Source organism: Canis lupus, chromosome X (assembly GCF_048164855.1).
Source record: "Canis lupus baileyi chromosome X, mCanLup2.hap1, whole genome shotgun sequence".
NCBI classification, from domain to species: domain Eukaryota; kingdom Metazoa; phylum Chordata; class Mammalia; order Carnivora; family Canidae; genus Canis; species Canis lupus.
Window position 1 is genome coordinate 2,617,799 of NC_132876.1, and position 25,511 is coordinate 2,643,309.

Genomic DNA, 25,511 nt, shown 5'->3' on the forward strand with positions numbered 1-25,511 from the left:
TCCCACATCGGGTTCCCTGCAGGGAGCCTGCTTCTCCCTCTGCTTGTCTCTCATGAATAAATGAATAAAATCTTAAAAAATAAAAGAGAGTAAGATATGTTAACGGTAAGAGAATCCCAAATTATATACGATGCAAAGAGTGAGCCTAAGAAAGTGGGAATGGATATATGAATATCAGACAGAAGGCGCTTAAGGTACTTTGACTGTTACCTGACATGAAAGGTAGTGATGATGTAAGGGTCAATCAGCCAGGAACACGTAGAATCGATCAACAGGCTTGCACCCAACAACAGAGCTTCGAAACACATGACAGAGAAGTCGACAGAATAAAGACAGAAACAGGGTCTTGCATAATTATTGGTGGCGATTTTAATATTTCCGCCACAGGGATTGACACCGCCCCATAAGATCTCAATAAAAATATAGAACATTTTGAGGACGTTACCAACCACAGTGGAAAGGCGACTTCAAAAGAAGGAGCCTCGGTGTCCATAGACAGATGAAGGGATCGAGAAGCTGTGGTCTGTGTATAGATGGAATATTCCTCAGCCATTAGGAACGACAAATACCCACCATTTGCTTCGACGTGGAGGGACCTGGAGGGTATGATGCTGAGTGAAGTGAGTCAATCGGAGAAGGACGATCATCAAATGGTCTCATTCATTTGGGGAATATAAATAATAGTGAAAGGGAATAGGAGGGAAGGGAGAAGAAATGTGTGGGAAATATCAGAAAGGGAGACAGAGCATGAAGACTCCTAACTCTGGGAAACGAAGTAGGGGTGGTGGAAGGGGAGGAGGGCGGGGGTGGGGGTGAGTGGGTGACGGGCACTGAGGGGGGCACTTGGCGGGATGAGCACTGGGTGTTATGCTATATGTTGGCAAATTGAACAGCAATAAAAAAACAATGAAAAAAAAAGGAAATGGGAGCCACGGCCCAGCGGGGCGCAAGGCCTGCCCTCCAGGCCCGGCCGTGGCCTCCTCCCCGACGGCAGGTGCCCGCCCCCCGCTCGCCGCCCCTTCGGGAGCCTCCGGGCCTCGCTCGGCTCCGGGCAGGTGGATACAGTAACACTTGCCGCGTCACGTGCCCGCCCGAGCCAATCATCTGCCGGCTCCACCGACGCCCCGAGAACTTTCTCTCGTGTGCGCCTGGGGGCTTCTGGGAGCTTCCGGAAGCCCTCGAGGCCTTAACGTCGCGCGCGGCGGAGGCTCGGCCTCTTGGTTCCCGGCTGCGCAGCTGAGGCGACCTCTTCAGCGCTTGGCTTCGGCGCGGGCCTGTGGAGCTGTCCAGGACCCGGAGGAAGTAAGCGGCCCCCGGGGCTCGCGTGGGCCCCGCGCTAGGGGGGGGCGGCTGGGGGGCGGGGGGGCCCGCTGAGGGCCGGTGTAGGGCCGCTGTGGGGGGCGATGTAGGGCCGCTATGGGGCCCGCCGGGGGTGGGGGCCGCTGTGGGCCGCGCGGCGGGGTGGGGGCCCGCGAGGGGTGGGGGACGCTGTGGGGGCGGCGGGGTGGGGGCCCGCGGGGGGTGGGGGACTCTGTGGGGGCGGCGGGGTGGGGGCCCGCGGGGGGTGGGGGACGCTGTGGGGGCCGCGCGGCGGGGTGGGGGACGCTGTGGGGGCGGCGGGGTGGGGGCCCGCGGGGGGTGGGGGCCGCTGTGGGGGCCGCGCGGCGGGGTGGGGGCCCGCGGGGGGTGGGGGACGCTGTGGGGGCCGCGTGGCGGGGTGGGGGCCCGCGGGGGGTGGGGGACGCTGTGGGGGCGGCGGGGTGGGGGCCCGCGGGTGGTGGGGGACGCTGTGGGGGCCGCGCGGCGGGGTGGGGGCCCGCGGGGGGTGGGGGACGCTGTGGGGGCTGCGCGGCGGGGTGGGGGACGCTGTGGGGGCCGCGCGGCGGGGTGGGGGCCCGCGGGGGGTGGGGGACGCTGTGGGGGCCGCGCGGCGGGGTGGGGGCCCGCGGGGGGTGGGGGACGCTGTGGGGGCTGCGCGGCGGGGTGGGGGACGCTGTGGGGGCCGCGCGGCGGGGTGGGGGCCCGCGGGGGGTGGGGGACGCTGTGGGGGCCGCGCGGCGGGGTGGGGGCCCGCGGGTGGTGGGGGACGCTGTGGGGGCCGCGTGGCGGCGTGGGGGACGCTGTGGGGGCCGCGTGGCGGGGTGGGGGACGCTGTGGGGGCCGCGCGGTGGGGTGGGGGCCCGCGGGGGGTGGGGGACGCTGTGGGGGCGGCGGGGTGGGGGCCCGCGGGGGGTGGGGGACGCTGTGGGGGCTGCGCGGCGGGGTGGGGGACGCTGTGGGGGCCGCGTGGCGGGGTGGTGGACGCTGTGGGGGCCGCGCGGCGGGATGGGGGCCCGCGGGGGGTGGGGGACGCTGTGGGGGCCGCGCGGCGGGGTGGGGGCCCGCCGGGGATGAGGGAGCCATAGCGGCCTGGGGGCCCGCCGGGGGTGGGGGACGCTGTGGGGGCCGCGTGGCGGCGTGGGGGCCTACTGATGGCGGGGCCGCTTGGCGGCATGGGGGACGCTACGGGGGCCGCGTGGCGGCGTGGGGGCCCGTCGGTAGTGGGGGCCACAGGTCGCCGTGAGGGCCCGCCGGGGGTGGAGGACGCTACGGGAGCCTCGTGGCGGCGTGGGGGCTCACTGGGAGTGGGGGCTGCGTGGCGGTGTGGGGGTCCTCCGGGTATGAGCGAGCCATGGCGGCGTGGGCGCCTGCCGGAGGTGGGGGACGCTGTGGGGGCCCGCCGGGGGTGGAGGACGCTACGGGGGCCGCGCGGCGGTCTGGGGGCCCGCTGGGAGTGGGGGACGCATGGCGGCATCGGGGATGCTACAGGAGCCGCGTGGCGGTGTGGGGGTCCACTGGGGGTGGGAGCCGCATGGCAGTGTGGGGGTCCTCCGGGGATGAGGGACCCATGGCGGCGTGGGGGCCCGCCGGGGGTGGGGGCCGCATGGCGGCGTGGGGAATGCTACGGGGGCTGCGTGGCAGCGTAGCGCCGTGGGGGATGCTGCGGGGGCTGCGTGGCGGCGTGGGGGCCCGCCGGTAGTGGGGGACACTGGGGGTGCCGCGTGGCGGCGTGGAGGCCCGCCGGGGGTGGGGGACGTGTGGCGGCGTGGGGGACCCTACGGGGGCCGTCTGGCAGTGTGGGGGCTCGCTGGCGGTGGGGACCGCAGGGCGCCTGGTGGCCCGCTGGGGGGTGGGGGACGCTGCGAGGGCCACGTGGCGCCGTGGGGGTCTGCCGGGGATGAGGGACCCATGGCGGCGTGGGGGCCTGCTGGGACTGGGGGCCGCCTGGTGGCGTGGGGGCCCGCCGGGAGTTGGGGAGGCTAGGGGTCTGAGTAGCGGCGTGGGGGCTACCCGGGAGTGGGGGACGTTATGGGGGCCGCGTGGCGGCGTGGGGGCCACTATGGGGGCCAGTGTGGGAGCAGAGGGCTCTGGACGGTAGGAAGGGTTGCTGAGAGAAGGTGGGGGCCAAGGGAACGGCACCCCAGTGTTGGGGGCCCCGGAGGCGACCTGCTGGCTGTGAGCGGTCTGGTGCGGGACATTCAGGTGGGGGGGGGGCCCTGGGGTGCTGCGGGAAGGCGGCAGGGCACGATGGCCTAGTGGGGTGCTGAGAGCACGTGAGGGTAGCTTTGGGGCGCTGGGGAGGAAGGCTCCTGAGCGCCGGGGAGGCGGGGGAGCGCTGAGGTGTCCTGGGGGGGACGGGCGGGGGAGGGCCCCCGCTGAGGTGGCCGCAGTGGAGCGGGCTCTGGGACCCCGGAGGCGGGAGGGGAGCTGCGGGGCCTGAGTGGGAAGGCAGGCGGCCTCGGGCCTCTGGCGGGAGGGGGGGCTGCCGGCGGGGCGGGGCGGAGGGCACGGCTGGGGACACAGCCGCTGCAGGCGATGGCGCAAGGCGCGCACGGGGCGAGGCACGCGGCTTCTGGGGGCCACGGAGAGGGGGATGGGCCGCGGGCGGGGACCGTGGGAGGGGAGAGCTCCCCGCGGTGAGGCTGCAGGGGAAGGCTAAGGTCTCGGCCGAGGGGGCGCCCCGCTTCCAGGACGCTAGCGGGCTCCGCCTGCGGGGGGCGCGGGCCGCAGGACGCTCGCTCCTCCGCGGTGGCGCAAACAGGACAGAGCTCGCTGGGGGCGGGGGGGGGGGGCGCCTCCGGGGTTCCGGAGGGGCTCTGGGACCCCGCACCCGGAATCCGACGGGCCCGGGTGGCTTCCGTGGGAGATGGCAGAGGGATTTTGGCAGCAGGAGGGGTGAAACCTTGTTCTCGACAGAAACTAGAGTTACGGAACAAGAGTGCTTCGCACCCATATAACACCATATGCTGGGTCGTAAAAAAGTCCGTAAATTTTAAAGGATTGTGCTTTTACGTACTAACCTTTCTGGTCTCGGGGTATTTTATTTAAAATTAAAGATAGGGGCACCTTGCTGGTTCAGTTGGTTAAGCGCCTCACCCTGGCTCAGATCATGAACCCTCGAGTCCTGGGATCGCCCCGCCTCCGGGTCCCCGCTTAGCCTCACTCCTGGCCCCCTCCCCGGCTTGTGCGCACGTGCTCGCTCTCTCAAAGAAATAAAATCTTAAAAAATAAAATGAATCATGATAGGATAGCTTGAAATATTTGGAAACCCATGGCTCAGAGAAGAAAACACGAAGGAACTTAGAAAATATTTCAAACTGAATAATAATAATAAAAAAATACCACTTACCCAATTTACTGAGGCAGCTAAAGAAGCAATGAGAACAAAATGCATTACTCGAAGTACATATATTAGAAAAGAAAAAGGGCATAAAGGTAGTGACCTAATGGTTCATTTAAACAAACTATAAAAAAGGTAAAATAATGCAAAATGAGTTGGCTGAAGAGATACTATACCTAACAGAAGAAATCAGTAATGTAAACCAAATTGGAGGCTTTTAACAAAGCTATATGTTGGGTTTTTATTTTATTGATTTTATTTTTATTTTTATTTTAAAGGTTTTATTTATTCATGAGAGACAGAGGCAGAGACACAGGCAGAAGGAGAAACAGGCTCTCTGCGGGGAGCCCAATGTGGGACTCGATCCCAGGATTCTGGGATCATGACCTGAGCCAAAGGCAGATGCTCAACCACTGAGCCACCCAGGCATCCCCCCTTTTTTTTTAATTAAAGAGAAACAAAACTGCTGAAACCCTAGCGAGTCTAATAAAGAAAAAAAAAAAAGCCACTTAACTGCCAACACCAGGAATGAAAGAGTGCTATCACTACACATCAGACATTAAAAAGAAAATGCAAAAAAAAAAATAAAAAAAAAATAAAAAAAAAAAAAAAAAGAAAAGAAAATGCAGTGAATATAATGGGAAAGTGTATGCCAAAAATGTGAAAACTGGACATAGTTCTTGGGGTGAAGTAAGCAACTTCCTAAAAGTAATGCCTGGAGCAGTAGAAAATATGACTACTTCTATACGTCCTAAATCAGTGTATTATCAGAAAGGTTTTCTAAAATCAAACAGAATGGAGAGTGGACGCACCACAGGCCACCACCATGAGGGACATGGGGCTTTGGCTATGTGGTAGGAGGTGGGCTGTGTGGTATGAACGTGACTCTCACCCCACTGCACCCACAGACTGAGGCTCACACGGTGACAGTCTGTGTGCACCTGTCCAGTCATTTCTCTCCATTCTCAGGTTTTCAGCAATGGCAGTGCCACTGGCAATACTGCATGACTGGTGCAGGTGGATGGGCGTGAATGCACACCGTTCCTTGCTCATCCTGGGCATCCCAGATGACTGTGAGGAAGAGGAATTCCAGGATGCCGTGAAGGCTGCCCTGTGGCCCCTGGGCAGATACCGAGTGCTGGGCAAAGCATTCAGAAAGGAGCTCGGATCCAGGGTCGCCTTAGTGGAGTTTGCTCAGTATTTAAACCGAAGTTTGATCCCCCGACAAATAGCAGGCAAAGGAGGACCCTGGCCTGTGGTCTTTCTGCCCCAGGCTCCTGATTCAGACTCACAGGATAGACCCGATTTCCCTGCGCAGCCCCAGATGGAAGCAAGGGCCGGCCAGGCAGGTGAGGCAGGAGCTGTAGGTAAAGAAAGGGCTGCAGGTGTCACAGGAGCTGCAAGTGAGGACAGGCGTGAAGGAGAGGAAGGAGCTACAGGTGAGGCAGGAGCTGCAGGTGTGGCAGGAGGTGCAAGTAAGGAAGGGCGTGGAGGTGAGGAAGCTGCAGGTGAGGCAGGAGCAGCAGGTGAGGCAGGAGCTGCAGGTGAGGAAGAAGCCATAGGTGAAGTGGGAGCTGCAAGTGAGGCAGGAGCAGCAGGTGAGGTGGTAGCCGCAGGTGATAAAGGATGTGAAAGTAAGGAAGAAGCTGCAGGTGTGGAAGGAGCTGTAGGTGAGGCAGGAGCTGTAGGTGAGGCAGGAACTGAAGATGAAGGGATAGTGTTAGATGAGGGAGCTGAAGATGCAGGAGCTGTGAGTTTGGTAGGAGAAGATGGAGGAGTACTCGGTGAAGAGGGAGCTGCAGGTGTGGCAGGAACAGGAGGTGAGGCAGGAGCTGCCGGTGAGGCAGGAGTTGCCGGTGAGGCAGGAGCTGCAGGTGTGGCAGGAGCTGTAGGTGAGGCAGGAGTTGCCGGTGAGGCAGGAGCTGCTGGTGTGGCAGAAGATGAAGGGGCAGTGTCTGATGAGGAGGGAGCCGCAGGTGACACAGGAATTGCAGGTGTGCTGGGATCTGTGAGTATGGCAGGAGCAGCAGGGGAGGCGGGCACTGCAGGGGAGGAAGGAGCTGCAGGAGCCGTAGATGAGGGAGGATCCTGGATCCAGCAGTGGGGCCAGGCTTGGCAGCCTGTGCCAGAAGACGCGGCCTACGGGGAATTGAGAACCTTCTCCGGGATGGAAGATCCAGACCAAGAGTCCTTTGAGGTCTGGCTGGAGCACGCCAACGACATGCTGTTCATGTGGCGCCACGTGCCAGAAGGGGAGAGGAGGCGGTGGCTGATGGAAAGCTTGGGGGGCCTCGCGCTCGAGTTCATGTGCGGCCTCCTGGCAGAAAATCCCAACATGCTTGCGCAGGATTGCCTGGCCGCAATGGTCCAGGTGTTCGGAGACAAGGATCCCTGCGTGACCGCACGGCTGAAGTTCCTGACGTGCGCCCAGCGGCCCCAGGAGACTCTGTTTGCCTACGTGATGCGCCTGGAAGGCCTGCTGCAGTCGGCCGTGGAGAAGGGGGCCATCCATCCCACCATCGCGGACCAGGTTCGCGCCAGGCAGGTGCTGATGCGGGCTCGCTCCAACGAGATGCTCCAGAGCAAGCTGAAGAGGATGCGGCTGGAGAGGAGACCACCCGGCTTCCTGGGGATGCTGCGGCTCATCCGCGAGGCCGAGGCGTGGGAGGCCGCCCCAGCTACGGGTGAGCAGTTCCAAGTGGAAGAAGGGCCCCCCGCGTATGTCAGGGTCCTGGCTGTTGTGCCGGCTGCCGCCGCCAGGCAAGAGCTTGCCGAAGCCTCCCCAGCCAACGAAGATGCTTCCCAGGCGGCCCTGGCTCGTCAAGTCCTCACGGAGGGCGCCCCTGCCGGGGCAGGTGAAACCAAGGCCTCCCCAGCCAATGAAGATCGCGCCGAGCCTGCTCCCGCCGACGTAGAGGCCGATGAGGCCGTTCCCGGCACTGCCGAAGCTGGTGGAGCTGCTCCTGAGCCCCACGATGGTGCCAAGGCCACCCCTGCCCCTGGGGAGGCCTCCAAGGTCTTCCTTGCCACTCGGGAAGATGAAGATGCTCCCGCCTCTGCAGGCCTAGGTCAGGGAAGATCCTCAGAGGCCCCTGGGGGCCCCACCCCTGCCCAGATGGGCGCTGCTTCCAGGGTGGGCCCAGGAGGTCCTGGCTGTGGGCCAGAGGGCCTCGCCCAGGCAGGAGACCGGGAGGCTGGGGATCCCCTTGAGGAGGGGCTCAAGCCCATCCCAGATGAGCCAGGAAACGAGGATGGGGCTGGGGGGACGGGCCTCCCCAAGTCCTCCTCAGGCAAATAGGCTCAGAAGGCCCAGGGGCCCCCTCTCCTCTCAGGCTGCCAAGTTCTGGAGGCAGGGGGAGGCCAAGCCAGGGCAGCAGCCTTGCCCCACATGAGGAGCAGGGCTGAGCAAAGGGCCCACCCGGCCCAAACAAATTCCCACGACCCCACCTTCCCAAGGCACCCTAGCCACCACCATTAGCCCTTCCAAGTGACCCAGATGGCCATGCTTGACACCAAATGGGGCGTGGAGAGCTGCCCCCTCCCATGGCAGTACCACCCCAGCCCCAGCCCCAATGCCTGTCAGCTGAGGCAGCCAGCCTGGGAAGCCCCCCAGTGTGGCTCCTGGTCTAGGTGAGGGGCACTTGAAGCCATCTTCCACCCACACTGCACTAGGAGATGTTAGAGGCCGTCTCAAAAGTGCCAGCCTCTTGGGCCTCCCAAGAGGGACACCCTCATTCACTGAACCCCGGGGCACGTTGCCCCATGTTCTGGGAAGCCCACTTGTGTTTCTGTGGGCTCTTCAGTGATTCACGTGTCCAGTTACTCCCCCCCACTAGTTATCATTTCCATGCAGAACCTTGAGGTGTGCAGGAACCCGCCGTGGGTGTCCTGGCCTCCGGGGCACCCACCTGTCAGCACGGGTGCCGTGAGCTTGTGTCCACCAAGGCTCTGCTCGCTCTCCTTCACTGTGGTGAGCTCAACCTCCGCTTTCTCGGTGTAGATTTAGGCCGAATGCTGCTTGTTCTTGTGGAGACGTGTGTGTGTGTTCTTAACTGAGCAGCTGCCCCCACCCCACCCCGGAGACCCTGACCCAGTTCCAGGAGACGGCGGGACGGACGGAGGAGGGCACGGCTGGTGCTCATCCCTCGTGACCTCCAGAAGGAAGAACTGGCCCAACGACAGAAGTGGCCTGCGGCTGTCTCCATGGGAACTGTGCTATGATGTGCCACCTGTTGTCACTTGTGACTCAGTTTCCTTGGCTTGGCCGAGGGTCCCCTGCTGCCTTTTCCAGCGTCCTGGGACTGTCCCGTGCCGGCCATAGGGCAGGACCAGGCCCCAGCATGTCTGCCAGAGGGGGGGGTGTCCTGGCGTGAGGGGACATGGCCAGCGTCCATCATCCTGGCCAGAGGTTGATCGTGGGGCCCTGGGGAAGGGAGACTGGCAGGAGGGCCATGGGAGGGGGGGACGCGGAGGTCCCTGAGAGGAGGAGGGCCGTGACCTATGGGCTCTAGTGACGGTTAGACATTCCTCTCTCAGTTGTCATTCCCGGTCTTCAATGGTTGCAATATGTTTTCTTTTCAATAAATTTCATTGAATGTTTCAGCCATGTCTCGCCTCTGCTCTGGGCTATGGAGGGAACAACGGTCTACTGGGGCTGGAGGAGGGATCCAGAAAAAGGATTGTCTAGTACCCATGGGAGACTTTTGCAGTGAGAGGGTAGGTGAGGCACTTGGATGAGGAGACTAGGGTATGATCAGGCCTGCCTTCTATTTTATAGGTGAATCTTAAAATTTTGGGGGTTGCATTGGTCCTCATTTTAGGATGGTGTCCCCTTTTCCCTTTCAAAATTGGGAATAATCATGGTTTTCTTTACTAAGCTATTGGGGCCACTGACATCCTGGGACTGAGGATTGCTTAAGGCGTGCACTGCATGGAGTGGGATCATGCAACAAAGAGCTGTGATGCTTCTAACGCCCATAGCATCCTTGGTGAGAAAGGCAGCATTAAAATGTGATAGGGTTTTTAAAGGGTGCCAAGTGTGTTTTAACTTGAGTTGTCCTAAATGTGAAGATCTCACCATGGAACAACATTAACAACACTTGGTGAGCAACTGAGAAAATCTGGACACTTGTGGGGTTTCTAGGAGAATGGGCACCAACATTTTCATGGCACCTCCACTTGCAAACAGACTTGCTGTCAGGAAGAAGAACCAGACCAAGCTACTGAGCTGCACAAGGCCGGTGGACCCACAGTGGCTGGGGGGGTGTTGCTCTCTGAAGGGGTGGTGTTTAGGGATGGGGGTATGACTGGGTTTCACAGTAAGGGCAGCAGGAAGCTGTTGGACCATGTAGGTGAGCCCCATGGGCACTGCTCATGTCTTCTGTCCTAGAAAATTGCTTGATGAGGCTGAGCTCTGCTCACAAGAGGAGCAGAAAATGCCAGGTTGGCGCTCTTTCTGCCTGCCTCGAAGCAAGGGCCTGGGCGTGTGGCGGATGAATCTGGGGCCACGTAGGTTGCACTCGGGTGGGCTGGTGCCAGCAGGGGCAGCGAGGCTTGTGTCCTGGGGAGTGGGCCGGGTCTGTGAGAGGAGCCATAGGAGTGCTTTCACCTGCCCAGCGCAGCAGTGGGATTCAGAGCCTGGCCCTCCAGCCCTCCCCAGGTACCCTGTGACACCTGCCATGCTTCAGCCAACTTTCTCTGGCTTCTGTCAGCTGCGGGGAGATGCGATTGACCAAGACTGCGTGGTACAAGAGCCTCCGAATGACACCTGCTGGAAGAGCACCGGCCGTGGGCACAGGAGAGGATGCTGGTACTGCGCAGCTCCTGCTGGGTGGCTGGGAGCTGGGAAGGCCAGGTGGGAGCCACCGGTGGCGGGCTGCGGGAAAGCAGGTGAGGGGAGCTTAAGGTCTTGGCCCCGGGGTATGGGTCAGTGTGGGTGGGCCTCTGCTTCCTGTTCCGTGGAACGGAGTGCTACCGCTGAAGTCAGGGGGCGTCAGTCGGGGCTGAGCAGCAGGTCACGTGCCTGAGAGCCCCTCTCAGGCCCAGGTGAGGCTTGCGTGGGAATTGGAGGAGGAACACACTGGCTGAGCAGACTGCTGGGGGAGCCCCTGTCCCTAGTTCCCCAGAGCCTCTGGTGCCGTACTTGCATCCCAGAGGAGGCGGTCACAGACGTCCCCGCAGGCCTCGATACCCCTGTCCACATTGCCTTCTCATCTCCTTCCGGCGCCCTCTGCCTGGCCCACAGTGCAAGTCCACGTCTGTCTAGCCCTGTCCTGTTGCGGCCTGTACCCTGGGGCAGCTGGTAGAGCCCCGAGGAGTGGAGAGCCGCTGTACCCCCCCAGCCACCCCATTTCCAATGGGCAGGGGACAGGTGCATGGCTGATGGCTAAGGGGCAGACGCTGAGGGAGAGCACTGCCTTCCTTGCAGACCAGTGCAGATGCTGCTGACATCTGACCTGGCCCCAGGCCTATCCGGGTCCCAGCCCATCTCCTGTCTGTAGAGGGGGTGACTGTTCAGCAAAAAGCCACTAGGACTCCACTATGGAATGCCCTGAACCATGAAAAAGAGAGAAGCCTATTGACTGCTTGAGTGGGGGGTGCAGCTTTTTGCTTGCCCTTGGAGGGCACCCAGGAACGGGCCTCAAGCAGCTCAACAGGGGCTCCGTGAGGGGGCCTGAGTCTTGTTCTGCAGACTTATCTGATGGCCTCACTGGGCTTCAGGGGACAAATCCACTGGAGCATGGCTCAAGAGATTCTTCTAGAACCCAGGTCCCCAGGGAGCCAACTTACTTCTTCTGGGTAAGTGGGGATCCTGGCTCAGGGTGGCCTTGAGGGAGAGCTTGGTGAGCCCGTGCTCCAGGGACCACCCTCTGGGCCCCAGAGCTCAGTCTTTTCCAGGTTTAGGGCTGGAGAGGCAGTGCAAGCCCGTTCCCATGATGGCCCACTTCCGTCATTGTCGTGTTAAGTCGCTGCTCTTGCCATCTGGTGCGTTCCAGATGTGCTGGGATCCTGGTGGACTTGGGGAGCTGGCCCAGAGGGCTGCACCAGGAACTTGTGCTTGAGCTGGCTCCGGCGCTGCTGCGGGGCCGGTGCTCCCTGGCCGTGCTCCCTGCGTGGCTGGGCCGGGGCAGTTTCCCCTCCGTGATCCTCTCTCCCAGCCCCGCCCACCAGCACCCACAGAGACAAATGCCCACTGGGCTGTGGGGGGCTGAGGGAGCCTCAGGCACATGTGCTTCTGAAACACAAATGGATGTCCGCTCCCCAGGGTAGACGGGGGATGGAGAGGGGCAGAGGAAGCAGGGAGGCACCCCCAGATATGGGCTAAGCTGCAACTAGTTCTCCCAGAATTCCCTGCTCTTTATGGTCTCGAGTTAGCGCTGGCCATGGGAGAAATTTGCACAAAAATTGGAAGGGAGACATGAAACAAAGGTCACTTACAAATATGCTCAGAACGTCCGGGTAGCACAGTGTTGTTGACCTGATGCTGCCACCAAATCGCCTCCTACCCCTTCCCCGAGTGCTGGGTCACGGGTGAGTGTGGCTCCGTGGGGCCAGGCACTCACCTCCTGCAGGTCACCTGCCTCGTCTCGGTGTGAGGTGGTGGCACGCAGATGTGGCTCCCACTTTGTTCTCACCCCACCCCTGGGCCTCTCACCATCTCCGTCTCCCTGGTGCCAGCTCTGCTGAAATCAGCTCCCAAAGGAACAGTTCCCCTAACTGAGAGGGGGTGATCCCCATGGTACATCACCTGCACCCCTTAGGAAGTGAGGCCTGATCTCGAAGGAGCCTTGGCAGCCCACAGCGTGGGCTCGTACCAGGCCGTCGGCCACCCACCCTGCCCACAGAGACCTCCGTGCCCGGGGCCGCCTTGCCCGGGCCGCCCCCCAGCCCGCGGCTGCTGGCTCCTCGTTGCCCCCCGCTGCGCTCTGTCCTCCTGGCAGCCAGGGCCCGCCGTCGTGCCTCGTGGTCCTTACTGCCGTTGCCTTTTGGGGGCCACTTCAGGCCACGTGCTCTTTAACTTCTTCCCAGGTGAGTGAGAAGCTCCAGTCTCACGCCCTGCTGGGTGCGGGATTAAGAGCAGCTCGGACTCGGGACTGCCCAGGAAGCTGTACCGCGCCCGTCCAGGGGGCCAGAGCCAGGCCAGGAGGCCCTAGTGAGCAGCTCAGCCAGAGGCGGGTGGCGCTGGGGTGCTCCGTGCTCCGGCCGGACTGTCAGCTGCTCGGGCTGGGAAGGACTCTGACTTAATAAAGGAGATCCCTTTGTAGATTGCTGCTCTGAACACTGGGGTGCAGGTGTCCCGGCGTTTCAGTGCATCTGCATCTTTGGGGTAAATCCCCAGCAGTGCAATTGCTGGGTCTAGGGCAGGTCTATTTTTAACTGTTTGAGGAACCTCCACACAGTTTCCCAGAGTGGCTGCACCAGGGCACATTCCCACCAACAGTGCAGGAGGGTTCCCCTTTCCCCACATCCTCTCCAGCATTTGTGGTTTCCTGTCTTGTTAATTTTCCCCATTCTCACTGGGGTGAGGTGGGATCTCATTGTGGTCGTGATTTATATTTCCCTGATGCCAAGGGATGCGGAGCATTTTTTCATGTGCTTGTTGGCCATGTGTAGGTCCTCTTTGGAAAATTTTCTGTCCATGTCTTCTGCGCATTTCATGATTGGAGTTTTTGTTTATTGGGTGTTGATTTTGATAAGTTCTTTTTCTTAAGGATTTTTTAAAAAAGATTTTATATATTTATTCATGAGAGAGAGAGGGGCAGAGACACAGGCAGAGGGAGAAGCAGGCTCCCTGCAGGGAGCCCGATGCGGGACTTGATCCCAGGACCCCGGGGTCATGTCCTGAGCCAAAGGGAGGTGCTCAACTGCTGAGCCACCCAGGGGTCCCAATTTTGATAAGTTCTAGATAGATCTTGGATACTAGCCCTTTATCTGGTAGGTCATTTGCAGATATCTTCTCTCGTTCTATAGGTTGTCCTTTAGTTTTGTTGACTGTTTCCTTTGCTGTACAGAAGCTTTTTATCCTGATTAAGTCCCAATAGTTCATTTTTGCTTTTGTTTCTCTTGCCTTCATGGATGTATCTTGCAAGAAGTTGCTGTGGCCAAGTTCAAAAAGGGTGTTGCCTGTGTTCTCCTCTAGGATTCTGATGGATTCTTATCTCACATTCAGATCTTTCAACCATTTTGAGTTCATCTGTGTGTCTGGTGTAAGAGAGTGGTCTAGTTTCCTTCTTCTGCACGTGGATGTCCAATTTTCCCAGCACCATTGATTGAAGAGACTTTTTTTTTCCAGTGGATATTCTTTCCTGCTTTGTCGAATATTAGTTGACCATAGAGTTGAGGGCCCATTTCTGGATTCTCTATTCTGTTCCATGGATCTGTGTGTGTCTGTTTTTGTGCCAGTACCACACTGTCTTGATGATCACAGCTTTGTAATACAGCCTGAAATCTGGCATTGCGATGCCCCCAGCTTTGGTTTTCTTTTTTAATATTCCTCTGGTTATTCAGGGTCTTTTCTGGTTCCATACAAATCTTAAGATTATTTGTTCCAACTCTGTGAAGAAAGTCCATGGTATTTTGCAATGGAATAAACTCAGCCATCAGAACGGATGAATACCCACCATTTGCTTTGACGTGGATGGAACTGGAGGGGGTTATGCTGAGTGAAATAAGTCAATTGGAGAAGGACAATCATCATATGGTTTCACTCATACGTGGAATATAAAAAATAGTGAAGGAATTATAAGGGAAAGGAGGGGAACTGAGTGGGAAAAAGTAGAGAGGTAGACAAATCGTGAGAGACTCCTAACTCTGGGAAACAAAGGGTTACAGAGGGGGAGGTAGGTGGGGGATGGGGTAACTGGGTGACGGGCACTGAAGAGGGCACTTGATGGGATGAGCACTGGGTGTTATCCTATAAGTTGGCAAATTGAATCCAAATTTTAAAAAGTAAAAATAAATAAAACTTAAAAAAATAAAATCCCTTGGCATTTCCTGTGCTGAAGCAAAAAAAAAAAAAAAAAAAAAAAAAGATTCCTTCAAGGCCTTGGGCTCTTTTCCTCTGTAGTCGGAGGGGAGAACGATGGGCGGGCTTTGCTTCAAAGACAGCTTCAAAGAGAGAAAACGGCATTGGGAACTGTAACAACCCCAAACCACAGATTAGGACACTCTCCAGCCAAACATTGCCATGTCTGGCCGGGGGTGGGGAGCCAGCTGGGTCAGCCAGGGCTCCCTGGGAATGGAACGAGACTCAGACTGTTCCAAAGTCAAGGAGCACAGTCTGGAAAGTCATAAAAAAAAATAAAAGAAATAGCAAACAAATCTCTGGTTAGACGAATGAAACTTAAGGTCAGGCCTCAGGAGCAGTGGGACATCACTGTGGAGACCCAGTCAGGTACCGTGGGGGCCAGAGACCACGTGGACATGTGGGCAAAATCAAGCACATCCCCAACACACCGTGGGGCCTCTCCATGAACTGGCAACAGCAACAATTGCACAAACAAGAGGATGAAAGGAGCAGGAGTAAACGTTAGCCGAAAGCACACCGCAAGGGAACGTGACACCCAAAGTACAGGAAGAGTCTGGACAACAACCAAAGCGAACCAAAATGCAACAAAGCCTTCCACTGATGTACAGCGATTCCAAAAAACGTGAGTTCTCAAGAGAAAGGTGGATTTAAAGAAGAGATGGGAAATCTCTTGCCATCAGGGAAATACAAATCAAAACCACAATGAGATCCCACCTCACCCCAGTGAGAATGGGGAACATTAACAAGGCAGGAAACCACAAATGTTGGAGAGGATGTGGAGAAAAGGGAACCCTTTTACACTGTTGGTGGGAATGTGACCTGGTGCAGCCACTCTGGAAAACTGTGTGGAGGTTCCTCAGAGAGTTAAAAATAGACCTGCCCTACGACCCAGCAATTGCACTGCTGGGGATTTACCCCAAAGATACAGATGCAGTGAAACGCCGGGACACCTGCACCCCGATGTTTATAGCAGCAATGGCCACGATAGCCCAACTGTGGAAGGAGCCTCGGTGTCCATGACAGATGATGGATAAAGAAGCTGTGGTCTATGTATACAATGGAATATTCCTCAGCCATTAGAAATGGCAAATACCCACCTTTTGCTTCGACATGGAGGGAACTGGAGGGTATTATGCTGGGTGAAGTAAGTCAGTCGGAGAAGAACAAACATTATATGGTCTCATTCATTTGGGGAATACAAAAAATAGTGGAAGGGAATAAAGGGGAAAGGAGAAAAAATGAGTGGGAATTATCAGAAAGGGAGACAGAGTATGAAGACCTAACTCTGGGAAACGAACTAGGGGTGGTAGAAAGGGAGGTGGGCGGGGGGTGGGGGTGAATGGGTGACGGGCACTGGGGGTTATTCTGTATGTTAGTAAATTGAACACCAATAAAAAATAAATTTATAAAAAGAAAAAAAAGAAAGCCGGAGTGCAAAAAATAAATAAAGAAATAAAGAAATAAAGAAGAGATGGTGAGAAAGCAGAAGGAAGCGAAAGGAAGAACTCGGAAAAGAATTGGAAGAGAGGAATACAAAGAGCACTGAGATGTGAAAGCCATCCCAGAGCAGTTCGCACTTGGAGGGAAGGTGACCGCGGGGACCACGTGCACCCTGGTCTCCCGGGGACGTGTCTATAAGTCCTGGACACAATTCGAGAGGGCAGAGGGCCGGAGGGAAGGTGGAAAAGGAAATTCTCCATGTGGATGCGAAAGCGCTGTTCCCGAGAGAGAGCGCAAGGGAAGAGCAAGTTCCATCGACCTTGTGCAGGTCGAAAAGCGGAGTCAAAATGACCATCGGACGATGAAGAGCAATTTAATTAAACAAAGAGCACACAAGCCAAAGAACAAACCCTGGATCCGCGTACGTGCAGGCCTCATATTCCACAAGTGCTGGTTCTGCACGCACACCCGGCCTGCTCTAGGGCACAATGCAAATCTTAGAAACCTTGAGAACGCAGAAGTCCCAACATAACACGAAGCCGGGGTGGAAACCCGAGGGGTGGGACGACGGGCACGGGACAACCTCTTCGTGTGTCAGAGCGGTCACTGGATACCGTGTTGGAACATGAAATTAAGCATAATGTCTCGGGTATTTAAAACCGCTTAGCCTTTTTCATAGTTCCGTTCCTTCACTTTTGTGGGATCTTTTAGGAACTAAGACTTCTAGAGAAACATTTATTACGATTTCAGCAGTTCTTTTCATTTTCTGTTTTTTTCCCCCTTTGTTCACGAATACAAGGAGTGTGATATTTTAGATTCGACATCAGGCATATGCCATGACCCTATTTTTACTGAGATATGATACACATGCCCTTTTCGTGTTCGAGTCCGTGCATTTGGTACTGTATACTCACAAAGTCATGCGGCTGTCATGACCGTCGGCTCCCGGGACTTTTCCGTCCCTCCCAAAGGGGACCCAGTGCCCATTAGCAAGCATCCCCCCATTCCCTGCTCCCCCAGCCCCTGACACCTACTGATCCGTTTGTGTTGCTTATGGATTGGCCTGTTCTGGACATTTCATATCAATGGAATCATACACTCTGCGGCTTTTTGAGTCTGGCTTCTCCTGCTAAGTATACTGGACGATCGTTTGGGGGAATAGTTCTGACTCACCTGCCTGTCCCTGCATCTGTCCACATTTTCCATCATTGCACACCCGGGGCAATGTAAATTGGTGGGGATTTCTGGTTGCTGGGATTTGGGCTGGATTCGATCTCATCTCTGGACTTTTCTGGAACACTTGACTTGTTCCGCCATGCACGTGTCCTCTTGCATTGTCTCCTCGCTGGTTGCCTCATGGTAATCTCTGTCTCCTGCTTATTTATTTAGGAAGTGTTTAGCGTATCCCTTCCATATGCAGTTGGCAAATAGTGAGGACGGGGCCTGGGACACAGTAAGCACCGGGCGGAGTGGACAGGGTCGGTGGCAGGACTGGCAGCAGCAGTCCCTGATGGGTTGGCGGAGGGTGCGAGCTTGTGGTCGAGGAAGAGAGTGGAGTCAAGGACGTGCTTGCTCCTAATCTGGGCTGTTCTCAGGTGGTGAGACGGAAGGGCCCTGGGCTAGTGGGACCAGGAAGCCATTGGACCAGAAGTCATACAATGCCTTACTCAGTGTCCTCTGCTGGAAGTGCCCTCTGCCACTGCAGTGGCATCTACGGCCACAGGCTCCCAGGAGGTCAAGGTGGCTTTCGTGGCTGGCCTGAGGGCACACATGGTTTATATGGGGAAAGAAACAGACTGGAGTCTCAGGAAGCTACTCTTGTATCAGTCTGCCCTTGGGGTGTGTGTATGTTGTGTGTGTGTGTGTGAGAGAGAGAGAGAGAGAGAGAGAGAATGGAAGAGAGAGAGAGAGAGAGAGAGAGAGAGAGAGCGCACTGCCTATAGATGGATTCAGGCGCTCTCTATGGGAAAGCAACACCTTCCAGCGCCCAGTGGGGCCCTCCCATGGTACCACACCTCCTCAGCTCTGGAACTGCGTTGGGCGACAGGGAACAGGCAGGAGGCCAGAGTTACTGCTCCCTTCCCCAGTAGCCTCCCAGTAAGAGATGGGAGAGGGCACTGCAAGCCCTGTCTGCTTCCAAGCAACAACTGCAGAAGCTTGTCTTGGCTTGAAGCTTCCCAATGTGTGCAAAGCGACGCTAGCACTCTCTCCCTTTTTGTGTTTGTGTCTGTCTCTGTCCCTGTCACACACACACACACACACACACACACACACACACACAAAGCCTACGGGCCCCCGAGGAAGGCTGAGACCCCACTGGGTACAAGGTAACTCTGTGTGGCTTCCGCTCGAAGCCAAGAATGATCTAGCCCTTCCTGTTCAGTTTCCTAGACAACGTGTTTTGTGTAATCACGGTCAAGGCAACGTACGTTTCTGCTGAGAATCAAGGTCCCAGCATAACACGAATTCACCACGGCAACGGCAGACTACTCATCTGACACGGGTGATGGGATTTGCAAGGAAACCACTCCCGGAGTGCTCGTTCCCAGCCTAGCGGTGGAGCCTGCTGGCATGGCCTTTCTGCCCCACAGAATAGGCTCTACCCTAGTGGAATCTGGAATCCACATCCTTAAAAGGCACAGAATCCCCTATAAGTTCAACAGAAGCAATTTGCCATCCCGAGCCAGCGGGGCACATGGTGCCATTGATAACCAACGTGTCACAACAGGAGCCTTCCCTCCTGACCTGGCTTTTTTTTTTTTTTTTTTTTTTTTTGCAAACAAATCCCTTTATTGTATAAGCCAGATAGAGCTGGGTTTCTCTTGTCAAGGAAAGCATCCTAACCGTGATCCAAAAACCATAAGTAAAATGCCTTTAGAGCTAACACATTGGAATGTATAGGGAAAGAGTAGGAAAAGTTTTGAAGCCAAGACCAGGTACAACAGAAACACATTTGGAGGCAGTATGGCTTGATGGTCAGAAAAGAAGGCAGTGAGCATAACTCATGTTCTGTCGCTAGTGTTGGCTGTGAGCTTGGGTAATCCGGGTGACTCTTGTCCTTGGTCCCTATCAACAGAGTAAGACTTGTACTAGATGACTGTTTCCCAGCTCTTTCACCATCAGTAGTTTTTATTATTGGTCCCTCTTGGAGATTTTGGATTTTTAAACATTTCCTGACCTGGCTTTAGCATTTAGGGCCGTCCACAAATTCGCCCGCGTCCCGTTGCCCTTGCGTTTGATGAATGCTGCCACGGGCTCCTCGTGGGCCTACCGGCACCTGCCCCTCGCGGGCCTCAGGTGAATGAGCTCTGACAGACAGTGGTTCTAGAACGAAACTTGTAGTTTAAGATTCAATCCGTTTCCCTGGTGCCCCGAAGCACGACTGTTTCTCGCAACTGCTCTCCCTGCAGCTGGAGTGAGACGCGGAGGGCCTCAGCGTCCAAGAGAGCGGGGCTGTGAGGGCTGTATGTCGGGGCTCTTGGGGCCCTGGGTCGGGCCTCAGGCCTTGAAGGCCAGTTTCAAGTTCCCCTCCCAGGCGAGGGGGGCATCTGGGGGACCTTTGGGGGCATGGCAGTAGTGAGACCCATGGCTCCCTGTTTGTGTCCCCAAGTGCCCCAGCTGGCAAGAAGGTGGCCCACAGGCGGTGGCAGGCATAGTTTGTCAAAAGAATCACAGCCCAGCAGGCCGGCAGCCTCGCTGGCCACCGGGGCCCTTGCCTCCTCAGGCTGGGTCATCTCCTCACATTTGGGACCCCTTCTGCCACAGGCACCTTCCCCCAGGGTCTCCTGCCTTGCCTCTGCTACTGCCTGTGACCTCATAGGCCACCTCTGTCTCACCCACAGGCCTGAGCCTCCCTTGGAGAGGGAGCTCCCTCTGAGGAGCCCAGCTGATCTCTTTTCTACTCGAGGGCACCATTTCCAGGAGCCCTGCCTTGGTGGTTTCTTTTTCTTTCTTTCTTTCTTTCTTTCTTTCTTTCTTTCTTTCTTTCTTTCTTTCTTTCTTTCTTTCTTTCTTTCTTTCTGATTTTATTTATTTACTCATGAGAGACACACAGAGAGAGGCAGAGACACAGGCAGAGGGAGAGAGAGGCTCCCTGTGGGGAACCCAATGCAGGACTCGATCCCAGGACCCTGGGATCACACCCTGAGCTGAAGGCAGGTGCTAAACCGCTGAGCCAGCCAGTCAACCCGGTGGTTTCTATTTCAGAACCCCGAGGCCTCCAGGTTGAGAAGTGGCCCTCAGTCAGGGACCATAGTTCCCAGGGTAGGGGACAGGGTGGGGGGTGGCCAGCGGTGACAAGATGTGTCTGGGGTCAGCAGCTCAGCTGATGGAAACCTGTGTTCTTACCTGGGGAGTCCCGTGACTCAGGCTGGGGTGGCCCAGGGAGGGCCCCAGGCAGCTTCTACGGCCACGTGGTCAGGTGATTGAAGCCTCCCTGCTGGGAAAAGCTCTGGAGTCCCCTGCTTTGGTCACCGACTTTCTGAAAGTCACATTCCGTTCAGATCTCAGTGTTCAAGGAAATACCAGAAGCGCCTCGCAGCGCTCTTCCACACTTTAGCCTCAGTTCGCCGTTACCAACCGTGATAGACAGGACCAAAGCGTGGACTATGTTAGGGAAACTGAGGCTCGCATTGGTGAGCGGCATGCCCGAGATGGCTCGGCCAGAGAGTGGCTCCGCTGTGTGGGGTCTCGTGACAGAGTCCTGCTCTGCTCGGAGCTCCTGTCGCCAGCATGGTCACTTCCTGACCCCACTTCTCTCCTGGAGAGACGCCCCTTCCCCTTTTGTGCCCACAAGCTCTGTGAGGGCCGGAAGGCTTGGCGCCCCGAGGCACCCCCAGCTCTGAGCCTTTGCGTCCTCAGGCCGGGTCACCTGGGAGGTGGGCCTGCAAGGACACCGACACTCACGGAACACCCACTCTGGCCCCCCTGGTCTCGGGGTTTGGGGCACACACCTGGTGCTCGGGGTTTGGGGAGGGACCAGGGAAGCCCCCTGCAGGCCTGGGCCCTGTGCGTGGGCTGCCAGTGACCGCGGAGGAGGTCCCTTGCAAATCGTGGCCGCAGCTGCCTGCCCCAGACTCACGCCCTGCGCGGGGCGGGTGGGCACCAAGTGCTGGGCATCCGTCCTCTCCCCACTCCCTCCCTCATCCTCCCCGGACCTTCCACCGGGCCTGTCACCCTTGCGCCTGGAACCTCTTACCTCCGCCTCCTGCCTCAGAAGGGCTGCCACTGCACTCCTTCCCTTGCCCCACATACCACGGGGACAAAAAAGGGGACCGGCACCCTCTTTGCCCTACAGCGTTAACTTCCTGTAGCTGTACTTCTCCCCGTGTGCATAGAACCCGGCCCTTTTAGGCTCACGTCACCTAGTTGGATCCCGGATCCCTCTCGAGTGTCCCTGTTGTTTGTGTCCACCCCCTCCTCCCACGGCTGCCTTGGTTCCCAGCTGTCCAGGCACACCCTGGGCCTGCTGCCGTTGCCCACTCCACCTCTCCCCGCCCCCAGGTGCCTTCTCTGGGCCCACACCTCCTCCTTCCGACCCCCCACCCACCTCTGCTCCTCTGAGACCCCTTGACCTTGATGGGAGACAGTGCCAGTCCCTGCCTCCACCCACCTTTGCCCAGCCTCTTCCAGGCTTCCTTTCTTTGCCACCGGGGATTCCAGGGCTGCCCTCTGACTGCCTCCTCAGCATCCCCGCCTCCCACGTGCCCGCCTATTCATCCCAATTATTGAGCACCAACTGTGTGCCAGGTACTCTGCTAGGTGCTAGTCTATAGCTGGGACATGATGGGCTCCCCACTCTCTGGGATTGAATAGTAGGCTCACAGTTACACGCACGGTTACAAATAGAACTGCCATGTAGGCAAATGTAGCCAGGGAGGAGAAGGGGCAAAGAAACGATCCTGGAGGGGTGACCCTGGTGCTACAGTCTGCGGGAAGAGGAGGACAAGGGTCCTCATCTTTAGCCTGCTGGAGCCATGTGCTCAGCCCTCTCTAGCCAGGGGCCAAATCATGACTGCTAAGTGTACGCGTTAGCTATCGCTGCATAGCAAATTACCACGAACTTAATGGCCTTTAACCAGCACCCATTTATCAGCTCATAGTTCTGTTGATTGAAAGTTCCAGGCAGGACATGGGTGGGTCCTTTTCTCAGGGTCTCAAGGGCTGTAAGTCAAGGTGTTGCCAGGTTGCCTTTTAGTCTGAAGGCTCATGAAAGTCATTGGCCATGTTTGCCTGTTTGTGGCTCTAGGAATGAGGTTCCTGGTTCTTGCAGCCTGTCAGCCAGGGGCTGCGCTTAGCTTCCAAGTGCCATCTGCTTTCTTTCTTTTTTTTTTAAGGTTTTATTTATTTATTCATGAAAAAACAGAGAGACAGAGAGGCAGAGATACAGGCAGAGGGAGAGGAGAAGCAGGCTCCATGCAGGGAGCCTGATGTGGGACTCGACCCCGGGTCTCCAGGATCACGCCCTGGGTGGAAGCTGGCGCTAAACCGCTGAGCCACTTGGGCTGCCCTGCCATCTGCTTTCATAGTCATGTGGCCTTCTCCATCTTCAAAGCCAGCAGGAGAATCTTCCTCTCCTTGAATCCCTTTCACGACTTGAGTCTCTGGCTTCCCTGTCTCTGGCTTCTGGATCCAGATTCAAAGGGCTCCTGGGATTAGGTGGTGGGCCTGGCTGCCTATTCAATTTGCAGGCTGGAGCATCACATATGGGGTATAAACCAGGGGGCAGGGAACTTGGGGGAGGTCAAAGAAAATCAAAGCTGAGGGGCACCTGGGTGGCTCAGCGGTTGAGCATCTGCCTTTAGTTCAGGACGTGATCCCAGGGTCCTGGGATCGAGTCCTGCATCAGGCTCCCTTCAGGGAGCCTGTTCCTCCCTCTGCCTGTGTCTCTGTCTCTCTCTCTATGTCTCTCATGAATAAATATATAAAAAATTTTTAAATAATAAAGAAAATAAAAGCTGGACCCTAAAGAGACAAGGATAGACTTTAATTAATAATATGGTACCACAATAGGGAAAAGAGCCCAGTGTAAACTCAACAGAGTTTTGATTCATAGGAGGTGAATGTGGATTTTCAAGGATGAAGGAAGGAGCAGGGAGGGCAGTTAGTGGGCTCAGTAGAGTAAGGGGAGTAAAAATCACAAAGAGCAAGAAGGGGTGGTGAGCCATATGAAGCCTGTCTCAGTTTGCTAACTGGTGCTTCTGGAAGTTAGGCTCCTGACGTCCTACCAAGACTGAGAGCCCCAGGTCTTATCTTCAGATATTGGCTGCAACAAAATGGAAATTCTTTTGGCCACCATGAATTTTATCAGCACGTTAAGGGGGAGTAGGCTCATCCTAGGGACACAGATTTGAGCTGTTTAAAATATGTTAGTGTTTGGTTTAAGTCTTTATAGGCCAAGGGTGAGGCCTGGTCAGGAAGAGGACAATGAGGAGCCTGCCTAGACTTTTACCAAGGCGGGTCTTTGTCAAGGTCATTTAGGAATGTTGCTGACCCGGTGAACCACTCACGGGGGTCTCATTCTGTTTATCAGTGGCTGGTTTAGGCATGGGCATGAATGGATCTGGGTTTGGGGGGCTTATGCAATTTGGAGGACCTTTTTTAAGAAAAAGGAGGTAAAATTATAACTACAAAATTGCTAGGCATCATCTCAGGACCCGAGAAGGAGCCTGTGTAGGTGGGGGCCCTGGAGCTTATACAGTCAGTGACGGGGGTAAGGGGGTTCATTGTCACTGGGCCAAGGTCAAGGTGTTGGCATGGCCATGTTCCCTCTGGAGGCTCCAGGGGAAGAATCCATTTTCTGGTCTTTTCCAGCTTCTGGGGCTGCATTCCTTGGCTCGTGGCTCCTTCCTCCCTCATCAAAGCCAGCAGCAAAGCATCTTCAAATCTCTCTGTTTCCATCACACTGCCTTCTTACTTGTCTTTCAAATCATCCTCTTCTAAGATGATACGCATGGTGGCCCACCCGGATGATCTAGGATCACCTCTCCATCTCAAGTCCTTAATCACCTCGGCAGTGCCTTTTGCCATATAAGGTCGTGTTCACAGGTTCCAGGGATTAGAATGTGAACATTTTGGGGGGCCACCACATGTCTCCTGGCCTTGGTCAAATGGGCCCTGAGCAGTTCAGGGAGGGACGGAAGCCTGGGAGCTCAGCCAGGGCAGAGCCGGCCTTCTCTGGAAAATTCTGCTCCCTGCCAGGATTTCTAGCACAATTCAAAAGGAATGTAGGGATTGGGGAACAGGTCGAAAATATTTAATCCCTGCAGCAGCTGAGTCCTGTGTACCTAGGAGTTGATTATGCTTATTTGGGAACATGGAAAGATTGGGAAGGCCCTGGCCCAGCTGGAATCCAATGACCTCAGAATCATAGCCCGTGGAGGGAAAGGCCATGGCAGTCACCTGACTGGGATGAAGTTGGTGAATTGATCAGTCTACTGGAGACTGCCTGGGGCTCAGACAGGCTTGTGGGGTGGCCTCTCATAACTGACTTGTTTCCCATTTTAGCTGCTTTTCCTGCTTCTTCAGGTTAGTAAGCATTAAGCAACGTCTCCTTTGGTACAAAAATTGAGGCCCGTCTTTGGCCTCAGAAGTGCTCTGTGCACACTGTACATCTTGTCCCTCCTGTCAGCTTCGGGTTCTCTGTCACCCTAGTTCAAGGCCCGAGAGTCATTTCTCCCACCTCCTTTTATCTTGCCATTTGGCCGATTCAGTTTTCCCACGTGTCACCTTCTCCATTCACTTTGCTCACATGTCTCCCCTCTCTCCTCCAGACCATTGTGATGGCCTCCTCTGGCTTGCCCGGCCTCCAGGTTGGTCTCCTTCAAGCCCTTTGCCACCCAGAAGCAGAGAGATCCTTGACAAGTGTAAGTTGCTTCTTGCCTCATGCTTAAAGCTGCTCAGTAGCCCCTTGCTGCCCCCAGGGAAGAGGCCACAACTGGCAGTAGCACTAGCCCCAACTTCCCAGCTCTGGAGGCCAGAAGTCTGAGATGGACATGTGGGTGGGGTTGGTTCCTTCTAAGAACTCCAGGGACAGTCTGCTTCTCCATCTTCAGGTAGCAGCAATCCTAAGCATTCTTTGGTTTGTGGCCGTTTCACTCCACTCTCTGCCCTCATGTTCACATGGTCTTCTCCTCTGTTTCTGTCTTTCTTGTCTTCTGTACCTTATGTGGACACTGGTCAGGGGTTTAGGGCCCATCCTAATCCAGGATGATCACATATTGAGATCCTTCACTTAATTGTGCCTATAAAGACCCTTTTCTCAAATAGCTAACATTCCCATCTTTCACGTGGACATGTCTTTTGGGGGACCACCAATCAACTCTTTACAAGAGGTGTATTTGTTTTCTATTGCTGCATAACAAATGACCAAAAACTTAGTGGCTT

General features: G+C 56.5%; 1 protein-coding gene across 1 annotated transcript; it reads left to right on the plus strand.

The window, feature by feature from the left end:
- Positions 1 to 1,167: 1,167 nt before the first annotated feature.
- PNMA6E (PNMA family member 6E) lies at positions 1,168 to 9,262 on the plus strand. Its single transcript, XM_072815197.1, has 2 exons — positions 1,168 to 1,302; positions 5,630 to 9,262. The coding sequence occupies exon 2, from the start codon at positions 5,640 to 5,642 to the stop codon at positions 7,956 to 7,958; it is 2,319 nt and encodes a 772-aa protein (XP_072671298.1). The 5' UTR covers positions 1,168 to 1,302; positions 5,630 to 5,639; the 3' UTR covers positions 7,959 to 9,262.
- The last annotated feature ends 16,249 nt before the right edge of the window (positions 9,263 to 25,511 follow it).

What these genes read in the sequence shown, in the direction of transcription:
- PNMA6E (XM_072815197.1), top strand. Translation starts at nt 5,640, where the DNA reads ATGGCAGTGCCACTGGCAATACTGCATGACTGGTGCAGGTGGATGGGC.